General features: G+C 52.4%; 1 protein-coding gene across 1 annotated transcript; it reads left to right on the top strand.

Moving 5' to 3' along the window:
- The first annotated feature begins 2364 nt into the window (after positions 1-2364).
- Positions 2365-10575, top strand: UCP1 (uncoupling protein 1). Its single transcript, XM_041757918.1, has 6 exons — positions 2365-2531; positions 2770-2974; positions 6559-6759; positions 6859-6960; positions 7929-8109; positions 9933-10575. Exons 1-6 carry the CDS (start codon positions 2406-2408, stop codon positions 10045-10047), a joined length of 930 nt encoding a protein of 309 aa, XP_041613852.1. The 5' UTR covers positions 2365-2405; the 3' UTR covers positions 10048-10575.
- The last annotated feature ends 338 nt before the right edge of the window (positions 10576-10913 follow it).

Genomic DNA, 10913 nt, shown 5'->3' with positions numbered 1-10913 from the left:
GTGTGGCCCGGGAAGCCACAGAGCGCTGTGTGGCCCTGCTCTGCGGGCCAACATGTGCCCAAGGCCGCCCAGGTGCAGGGGGAGGGGACAGAGGCTGTCGCGATGGACACCAGCACGGATGGAGCCCTGCCACCGAGTCCGATTAGGGCCAGGTTGTGCTTGGGGACCACAGGTGGCCCTATCTTTGATGCTGGGTCGCACTATGCCAGACGTTCTCAATCTCTGCTTAGCCATCGGCACAACCTAATGCCCCCACACAGCGTGCTCCCCGGGAGGAGGGAGGGCGCTGGAGCCAGACCCTACAGGCTTTCCCCTATCCCTGCCCTCTCTTGCCATTTCCTCTAAGCTTTGTGTGAGTCAAGACCCCACGCTTCCTTAAGGCATAGTGTCCAACGCCGCGGCTCGGGGACGGCACACCCCCTGGGTCCACCTCTGACCAGGCCGCTCCTCGCAGACCATGACCTGGGTCCCCTACGTCCTGGCCCCCTGGTTCCCGCTACCCTCTTTCGTCCCATCTGAAAGGGTAGCTGGTACCCTACCAGCTACTGGGGAGTGGTGGCTCCCACTTAGGATCCCCTTTTCCTCAAAGAATTTCAAGCTCTGAGAGCTGGTCTGGCCTTGGGGCCGCGGAGTCACCTCTGCCCCCTGAGCCTACTGCCCCGGTTCTCAGACTTCGTGCTGTCCCTGAGAACGCTCCGTGTCCACCAAGGCTGTGCTGTCCACCCGTTAACCACGACACGTCTGTGTCACATTTACAGCCCGGGGAGGGGGACTGTGCGCGGGCAGCGGTAACACGACTGAACCCACATCCTGGTGGGACCTTCAGGCTCAGCCCGTCCAATGGCCTCATTTGGCTCCGAGTTGCATCCGTCACCGACTTGTTACCCGACTCGGTCCTCTCCTGGCACCCAGTTTCCCGGGCAGGCCCACGAGCGCACCCCCATACGCTCGCCCCGCTGCCCCCAATCTCTGCCTTCGTGGGGGCCACTCCCGGCTCAAGTGCTCCTTGAGTCAGCAGGTGTTTGCAGGGGAGGGAACCTGCTGTCCCCTCCTTCTCCTGCTTACCCGGGGCCCTTGGTCTGTGGCCCTGGTGGCCGGGCGCCGCCTCCCCGGTCTCGCAGGCCTTGGGGACTGTTGTCAAAGGGTTTTGTATCCCCTGCCCCCTGCTCTTGAAGCCAAAGGGGAGACCAGGCCCCCGTCCGCGGCGGCGGCATCATCCCCCAAGGCGGCGCAGGTTTCACACCTGGGGGTCCCGGGCCCACCTTGTCCCCGGAGGAGGCAGGCAGGGGAGGGACGACGGCGGGGGGGGGGGGGGGGGGGGGGGGGGGGGGGGGGGCTTGGTCACCGGCCGCTGGGGCTCGCCGGGCCTCCCGCCGCCATCAGCCCCCGACGGGACGGGCCGCACCGGGAGGGACCTTGCAGCGGCCGAGCTCGCCGCGGTCCGGGATGGGGGGGGCTGGGGGGGGCTCCCTGTGCGGCGGGGGCCGGGGCGCGGCCAGGGCAGGTCCGCGGGGAGCAGCTCCCGGCGCCAGGGCGACCCCCACCCACCCCGCCAGGTCCCCCCCAGGCTCCCGACCCCTCCCCCCTCCCCCCTCCAGCCCCCCCAGGGCCCCCCCTCCGCCGGCTCCCTCCCCTCCCCCTCCCCCTCCAGCCCCCCAGGGCCCCCCGCCGGCTCCCTCCCCTCCCCCTCCCCCACCCACCCCGCCAGGTCCCCCCCAGGCTCCCGACCCCTCCCCCCCCTCCCCCTCCAGCCCCCCCCCGGCCCCCCCGCGCCGGCTCCCTCCCCTCCCCCTCCCCCTCCCCCTCCAGCCCCCCTAGGTCCCCGCCCCGCCGGCTCCCTCCCCTCCCCCTCCCCCTCCAGCCCGCCCCCCGGGCCCCTCCCCTCCCCCTCCCCCTCCAGCCCCCCCCCGGGCCCCTCCCCTCCCCCTCCCCCTCCAGCCCCCCTAGGTCCCCCCCGCCGGCTCCCTCCCCTCCCCCTCCAGCCCCCCTAGGTCCCCCCCCCCGCCGGCTCCCTCCCCTCCCCCTCCCCCTCCAGCCCCCCTAGGTCCCCGCCCCGCCGGCTCCCTCCCCTCCCCCTCCCCCTCCAGCCCCCCTAGGTCCCCGCCCCGCTGGCTCCCTCCCCTCCCCCCCCTCCCCCTCCAGCCCCCCCAGGGCCCCCGCCCCGCCGGCTCCCTCCCCTCCCCCTCCCCCTCCCCCTCCAGCCCCCCAGGGCCCCCCCCCCGCCGGCTCCCTCCCCTCCCCCTCCAGCCCCCCAGGGCCCCCCCCGCCGGCTCCCTCCCTCCCCCTCCCCCTCCAGCCCCCCCGGGCCCCTCCCGCGGGGCCGCCCCGACCCGCCCCGACCCGCCCCTCTTAAGCGCGGCCGCCCCGTCCCGTCCGGGTGCTCTGGCGCCGCGCGGCGGGCGGAGATGCTGCGGGCCCCGGGCTGCGACGCGGCCCCGACCCTGAGCGTCCGGATCGCCGCGGCGGCGGGGGCGGCCTGCCTGGCGGACCTGCTCACCTTCCCGCTCGACACCGCCAAAGTGCGGCTGCAGGTAGCGGCCCCGCGGCCCCGGCTCGGCTCGGCTCGGCTCGGCTCGGCTCGGCTCGGCGGGGGCGCCCCGGGGCAGGGCCCGCAGCAGCAGGACGCGGGGGCCGGGGACGCGGGGGGGCTCCGGGACGCGGGGGGGGGGCTCCGGGGCAGAAGCCCTGGCCTGGGGCTCCGCGGGGCAGCGCCCCCCCATCCCCAGGCCTCTGACCCGCGCCTCTCCTCTCCTCTCCTCTCCTCTCCAGATCCAAGGGGAGGGCCAGGGCCAGCCCCCCCGCGCCCCCAGGTACCGCGGCGCCCTGGGCACGGTGGCCGCCCTGGCCAGGACCGAGGGGCTGCGGAAGCTGTACAGCGGGCTGCCCGCGGGCCTCCAGAGGCAGGTGGGCTTCGCGTCCCTCCGCATCGGCCTGTACGACAGCGTCCTGGAGTGGCTCAGCCCGGGCCAGGGAGGTGAGCGGGGCCTTGGGGCGCGGCCAGAGGGCTGCCCACCCCAGCGGCACCCACTGCTCCCGGGGGGAAGGGAGCCGCGACATCCACTTCTGGGGCAGATCTGTAGGTGCAGCCATCCCCCGGGGAGTCGTGGAAAGTTTGAGGCCCAGTTGGACACCTGGAGAAGGGGGGGGGCTGCAAAACAGTGTTTGACCCCGAGCTCCCCAGCAGCACAGTCTCCCAGGAGCATCTGCCCAGCATGTCACAAACCCAAGAAAAGAAAGTTACTAGTTCTTGGGTGCACGGTGTGCCCAGAATTCCTGCCCGTTTAGTGGGCACTCGAGGGCCTCCTATGTCCTGGACGCTATTCTAAGAACAAAACAGTGTTTGACCCCGAGCTCCCCAGCAGCACAGTCTCCCAGGAGCATCTGCCCAGCATGTCACAAACCCAAGAAAAGAAAGTTACTAGTTCTTGGGTGCACGGTGTGCCCAGAATTCCTGCCCGTTTAGTGGGCACTCGAGGGCCTCCTATGTCCTGGACGCTATTCCAAGAGCTTCAGATCCATCACCCCCTGGAAAGATGCCATTATCCTGTATCTTTTAACAAATGGGGAAACCGAGGCACAGCTTTTTTTTTTTTTAATTTTTTAGGACTTGCCCAAGCTCACACAGTTGGAAAGGGGCAGAGCACCAGCTCAAACCCAGGCAGTCTGGCAGCTAAGCTCGGCCTCCTAACCAGAGCCGTGGCCTGGGCCCCGCAGTGTGCGTGCGATTCCATGCGTCGGTCAGTCACTTTGTGAGATACAAAGTGTTAGCCCCAGAGGCAGGTAGGGAAACAATGAGAAAAGTCAAGTAGCATCAAGACCACCCACCCAGTAAAGAGCAGACAATCCAGAGAGAAGACAGGCGATGACAAAACGACTATGTTAAGTGACTACCCGGGCATATTCCATCATTCCTGCTTGAAGTGACCTTAGGGTGGATGTGAAGGTGATCTGGCTGCGACATGGGTCACCCCATTGGTTGCCAGGGTTGCTCTGACTGATGTGGCCGCCTAGATGGGTGTCCCCTTCCTCCCGCACCGCTCCGTGTGTGTCCATCCCAAAGCTGCACGCTCTGTCAGGGGCGGCGGCCTTCCCCGAGAGAGGAGGACCATTCTCTGGCCGAGGGTAGAGAGTAGCTGCACCCCCTGCTAGAAGCTGCAGACAAGCTCCTGAGGCCCACTTGTAGGAGAATGTAGGGAGCCAACCTTCCGGGGCTCCAGACACATCCAAATGAGGTGCTGTCTGTGGCAGTCTGCCCTTATTATTATTTCTTTAAGTAACCTTAGGATAACATGACTTCATGGGGCAAGGTATAAGTATTAGTCATACAAACATTACCTTGAGTTTTCACTCTACACAAATAGTTTCAAAGTAAAGTCTAGATGTTTTGAGATCAATACCGCTCAGTACCGATCGAAGTGTCCTATTTGTAGATGTAGCATGAGAAGACTCCCAAAGGATGTACAGCTGCCCATTCTGGTCGTTTTCCTCACAACTGATTGTTCTAACCAGTTGTTGAGTGGGCACTTCAGGTACTAAATCAATAGGACATATCTTGGCAATATTCTTCGTTATGCCTATTCCGTGCATTTCGTCAGCTTTTTTGAGCTGCCGTGTGCCAGAGACTCTGTTAGACGCATAGATCAGGGGTGTCTGCCCCGGCAAGAGCTATGGGCTGAGAATGGGTTAATAGATCGCCACGGACTATGACTCATGCTCTGTTAGAATTACAGGATGTTGGGACATGAAAGAGGACTGTTTTATCTAGTCTTGGGGGCAGTTGGTGTCTGACTTGAACCTTGAAGGACCAGGAGGCGTAATAAGGTGGACTAGTGAGGGAAGCACTTCCAAGCAGAGCGAAGGTCACGTACAAAGACTCTGGGTCTTTCAGGCAGGAAGGAGCCAGAGCACAAGGTCCCTTGCAGACAATGCTTAGAAGTGTAGATTTTGTCCTCACAGTGATGGGAAGTCATTGAAAAATGTTAAGCAGGAAAGTGGCACGAACCATTTCATATATTTGAAAGATTACTTTGGTGGCAGTATCTAGAGGATACGTAGAAAAAAGGCAAGAGGGAGGTAAGTTAGAAAGTGCAAAACGATCAGGGTAGGCTAAGGCAATGGCAGTAGAGGAGGAGAAGAGAAATCAGGTGTAGGAAGGGCACCTGGCTGAACTTGCTAGGAGGCAACTGGCAGGTGTAAGGGAGGGGCTGAAAGGGAAGATGGCCTCTGAGGTTCTAAAGGTACCAGTCGTGGGGGGAAGGAATATGGACACCGGCTTGGGGGGAAGGTAAGAAATTCACTTGAACATGTGTCAACAAGTAATGTCCAGGCAACACATGAGCTTGGGAGAAATGTCTGGGCTGGACTGCAGGGAGCTACAGGAGGAACCATCCAGAGATGGTCCCAACAGAGCAGAGAGATCCAGGGTGGAAAGGACTGAAATGTGGCTGAAGTGCCTGACAGTAGGAGCCCGGGGGTCTCCTCCGCAAGAACATCCAAGGGGCGGTAGCCGAGATGAAGCTGGATTGTGGAGGATGGAGGAGGAAATGGGCATCAGAAGTGAAGACAGGAAGTATGGCCTCTCTCTCAAGGGGCTGGATGGGGGGAAATGAGAAGGGGACTGGGGCCAGGAGGAGTGCATCGGAGTAAGATCATAAATGTGGGCCCAGAGTGAAGGGCGTGGTCATCATGACCTTGCCAAGTAAAAGATGATGATCTGGTGTATGCTCAGCTCCTGGACAAGCATGATGAGAAAAGCGTACGATCATAAGGTTAGGAAAAGGATTTCTGTACTTTCCAGATGCAGGACAGTACGTTAAGTGCGTTATTGATATTAACTCACACAATGACTCTATGAGATAGATATTATCTCTATTTTACAGATTAGGAAACAGACAGACTGAGAAAGTCCTTGATGGGTAGATGTTCTTGATCCCTACTTTAATGATAGGAATGAACATGGGGGACGGAGGCTCCAAGACTATTTATAGTTTATTAAATATCATCTGTCTTGAGTACCCTAAACTCATTTTTCAAATTTTCAAATCGAAAACCACTTTCTTCACTCTTTTTTTGAATTTTTCTTCCTTTTGTAACCTGTTGTAGCCTCATACCGCTTGACATCCCATACGAAGGCAGTTTGTCCACTTGGGATTCTCCTAAAACCCCTAAGTCTGATAATTAACATTACCATCGGTGAGAGGAAGGCTAAGCATCATTGGCGACCACGAGTCCCTCGTCCCAATTGGAAAATACTGAAAAAAAGAGCTAAACATAGGAAAGAACTAAGCACTGTTTAGACCGGCATTGTGTTTTCTTTGTCCTTGCAAGTTTTTACTGTTTAAAACATTCTAATCAACTTTGAAGTTTCCAGCCCTAAAGTGATTTCGTGCATACCTGGCACGTGATCATCACACGCGCGAGCATTAGGGAAATAGACAAGATATAAACGTACAAAAATAGAACCACCAGAATTAAAAAGGCCTAGAATTGTATCCTGGGTCTTGTCATAGATATATTTTTTTCACTTTTGCTTGGTAAAAATCTTTTCTCTCTGGGTAGCGACAGCTAGTTTAGGAAGCAGGATCTCCGCTGGTGTAATGACGGGAGGAGCAGCAGTGATCATAGGGCAACCCACTGAGGTCGTGAAGGTGCGGCTTCAAGCACAGAGCCACCTGCACGGCCGCAGGCCGCGGTACACCGGCACCTACAACGCCTACAGAGTCATCGCCACCACCGAGGGCCTGACGGGCCTGTGGAAAGGTACGCGGCTTCAGGGGGAGGTTCGTCGTTATTAAAACACGTACGTCCTGGGAGCAGCTTATCACATAACGGAGCTATTAAACATTCTCTTTTTTCCAGGGACGACTCCCAACCTGATGAGAAATGTCATCATCAATTGTACGGAGCTAGTCACGTATGACCTAATGAAGGAGGCCCTTGTGAGAAACCACCTACTAGCAGGTAACGTCCCATTATTATGTATGGAAAACCCGTTGGTCTGCACGTTTACAATTTCATCTTGGAGCTTCTCTGGCCACATTGTACTGAATCCCTGAATTGTAACAGTTAAAAGATTAAGTGATTTTGAGTGCTAGATACAACTTGGAAGCAAAAAAAAACCAACCAAACAAACCCACAACACTAAGTGTTAGGAGTTTTGCTGCAACAACAAAAAATTTTTTTTGCGACAAAAAGTTTAACTGTAATTCTTACGTCAGCATAATTCTCATTTAATACTAATATATGGGACTTTCATGAGCATGTTATTCTTTATACAGCGTGACTCAGGGGGTGAGTCCATCCCACACTGTATCCAAATGGGCTGGTTGTGTAAGGAGCTCAGCAGTGTTTTCATCCAAAAAGTAGTAGCATTGGTTAGGTCCCTGAGATATTCTAACAGGTTCTCGAGACATTGAAATGCTCCTTGGACAATGACTTTAATTCCATAAAAAAGTATTTGTGATGCCTATGTATCAGGCATTATGCCATTCCCAAAGGGCACAGAGAAGACTGACAGATGATTTTCTTAAAACATAATCCACTGTGCCATGTACTGTTTGTCATCTTTTTTGGTAACAATAAGTAGAACCTTCCTTATTGTAATTAATTAATTAATTAATTTTAAAAGTTTTTATTTATTTATCCATGAGAGACACAGAGAGAGAGGCAGAGACACAGGCAGAGGGAGAAGCAGACTCCCTGCAGAGAGCCCGATGTGGAACTCGATCCCGGGACCACGGGATGACGCCCTGAGCCCAAGGCAGGCGCTCAACCACTGAGCCTCCCGGGTGCCCCGTATTTTATTTGCTTAGAAGACATCCACACTGGTCTCCCGATATCATCACGTTTACAAAGATCTAATAGATAAATAAAAGCTAGAAGCTTCTTCTAAAAGTCTGATGCTAACCTGTTTCATTGATCCGTTTTAGACGACCTACCCTGCCACTTCCTATCAGCTCTTGTTGCTGGATTTTGCACAACCGTTCTCTCCTCTCCGGTGGATGTGGTAAAAACCAGATTTGTTAATTCTGTACCAGAACAGTACACAAGTGTACCCAACTGTGCAATGACAATGCTCACCAAGGAAGGACCACTGGCTTTTTTCAAAGGGTAGGATATGGTCTTCTCTCTCTATGATGCCGTCTTTGGGGTATCTGTGTGCCTTGTCTGAGTAGTTGACCAGCCTTAGTCTATGCTGTATACTTACTATTTTTTGCCATAACCGTCTCCAATTCACCAATTCCACTGGGCCAGAAAATTAGAAACTATAATATTAAAATTTTCTCAACCTTGATCAGAGACTCACTTAAATTCAGTGACCTTTCGCTTGGTCCCAACCTATTGGGAATGTGGACAGCATTTTGCCTTCTCAGGGCTAGGGAACTCTAAAAGGAAGGGAAAGCATAATAGGGGGCTACAAGAAAACAAGATGTGATTTTTCACTATTAAAATTTCTTAAAGTTTTTATTTTAATTCCAGTTAGTTGATTTCAGTGTTATATTAGTTTCAGGTGTGCACTACAGTGATTCCACACTTCCGTATATCACCCAGTGCTCATCACAACAAGTGCCCTCCTTAATCCCCATCGCCCATTTCTCCCATCCTTCCACTCCCCTCCCCTCTGCTAACCATCAGTTTATTCTCTGTAGTTGTCTGTTTCTTGATTTGTCTGTTTCTCTCTTATTATTCTTCTTTGCTTGTTTGTTTCTTAAATTCCACATATGAGTCAAATCATATGGTATTTGTCTTCTTTGACTTACTTCATTTAGCATAATACTCTCTAGCTCTATCTGCATCATTGCAACTGGCAAGGTTTCATTTTTTTTTAATGGCTGAATAATACATTCTTGCGTGTGTGTGTGTGTGTGTGTGAATGTGTGTGTGTGTGTGAGTGTGTATCTTCATCAATCAGTGGACACTTGCGCTGCTTCCATATTTTGGCTATTGCAAATAATGCTGCTATAAACATAGGGGTGCATGTATCCTTTTTTTAAAGATTTTATTTATTCATGTATCCTTTTTTTAAGATTTTATTTATTTATTCTCTCTCATGAATATTGTAGTATTGCGTAGTAGACCACATTTTCCATTAAGCAGTCATTTATTGGATACTACCTTCCTAAGAAAATGCAGAATGAATTAATTTACATATAAACTCTATAAGGATTAAACTAGGATAACATAGCAACCTCTATATCCCTTTAAAATTGTAAGGCAATGCCTCAAACTTTACAAAATAAGCATAAATGCACCATACATATTATACACAAGGTTCTCAATTCATCATAATCAGCACTAATGAGACATTAATACAAATGAAATACATTATAAAATTAATTTAGAATGGGCATCTCAGTTATTAACCGTTAACCATTTGGTCCACTTTCTCCTCTTCTTCTTTCAATGGTCTCCTACCTCTCATTCAGAAAGCAGAGCAAAAGAAAGCAAAAATTTCCCCGCTCCTCAGAAAAGGTATTGGGAAATGCCCCTTCAAAAGGGACATGTGCTTTGGTATGTTGGAAAAGCAGGCTGTTTATGTATTTGGGTAGATGTGATCATCTGGGGTTTTTTTTTTTTTTTAAGATTTGATTTATTTATTCATGAGAGACACACAGAAAGAGGCAGAGACACAGGCAGAGGCAGAAGCAGGCTCCATGCAGGGAACCCGACGTGGGACTCGATCCCAGGACCCCGGGGTCAGGCCCTGAGCCGACAACCACTGAGTCCCCCAGGTGCCACCGGATTTTGTTTTTGAAGCAGTATTAGACAGCCAGATGAGACATTATCACAGGCATAAGAATAGGTTCATATATCATAAGAATAGGCTCTAAGTGCCTTTATTTGAGAAGAGTGGTGCAACGGGAAGCAAAAGCTGTCGGTGCAATAATAACTTTAAGAATTCTAACAGACAATGACGACATGCACTTTTCTAGATTTGTACCTTCCTTCTTGCGACTCGGATCCTGGAACGTCATTATGTTTGTGTGCTTTGAACAGCTGAAGCGAGAACTGATGAAGTCAGGGCGGACCGTGGACTGTGCCACATAATCATCTTCAGGAAAAGGCTGTACCACACCAGTGACAATCTGCAGACCAGACAACTGAAAACCAAAAAAAACCAAAAACAAACAAAAACACCCAACAAAAAAAAAACAACAAAACAAAACAAAAATACCTCTTCCCTTTACTTCTCCCTAAGAAGATAAAGGAATTCTGATAGAGAGTTTTGGGCTTTTGAAACAAAACTCAGTATTTGTTTCTCGTGCCTTTTATTCTCAGTGTTTTAGGAGGGAGAAAGCAAAAGGCTCAGCGTGCACCCCGACACATGCAGTGTGCAAACAGATGACTGCATTTGATTGGCTGTTTTGAGAGGGGGGGTGTCTTACGATTGAATATGAAGAGATGTTACATATGTTAACTCTAATTCAGGTTGACAGAACTGGAAAACGGAGTGGTGCCTTTTATGTTGATAAATACTTAAAGATGAACGGTTATCAAGGAAAATGCTGCTGTTTCCTTTTAACTTATTAACCCAGTTGTCCATTAATATATTCAATAAAGTACTGCTAATACCTTTGAACGTTTGCCATTGTGGATCTATATCTATATCTATCTATATATCTATATATATAAAATGTGCGGTTCCCCTAGATGACGAAACCGCCCCATAGCAAGTGGAAAGGTCTTTAGAATCAATAAGCATAAACTGACTTTACATGTAATTGGTACAGATTTTTAATTTTTGGAGTCTATATTTTATGGCATCTACAGCAACTTCCAAGACGCTGTAATCACTTGGGCATATCATTATTAGAATCGTAATACCTGCCCCAGAATTACAGAATTTTTGAGCCAGAAGGCACCTTTGGTTAGATAGAAGAACAGTCTGAGATTTCTAGTGAGATAAAAACGAA

The sequence above is a fragment of the Vulpes lagopus genome, chromosome 6 (assembly GCF_018345385.1).
Source record: "Vulpes lagopus strain Blue_001 chromosome 6, ASM1834538v1, whole genome shotgun sequence".
NCBI lineage: Eukaryota > Metazoa > Chordata > Mammalia > Carnivora > Canidae > Vulpes > Vulpes lagopus.
The sequence above is the reverse complement of the archived record's forward strand: the minus strand, read 5'-3'. Positions and strand labels throughout refer to the sequence as shown.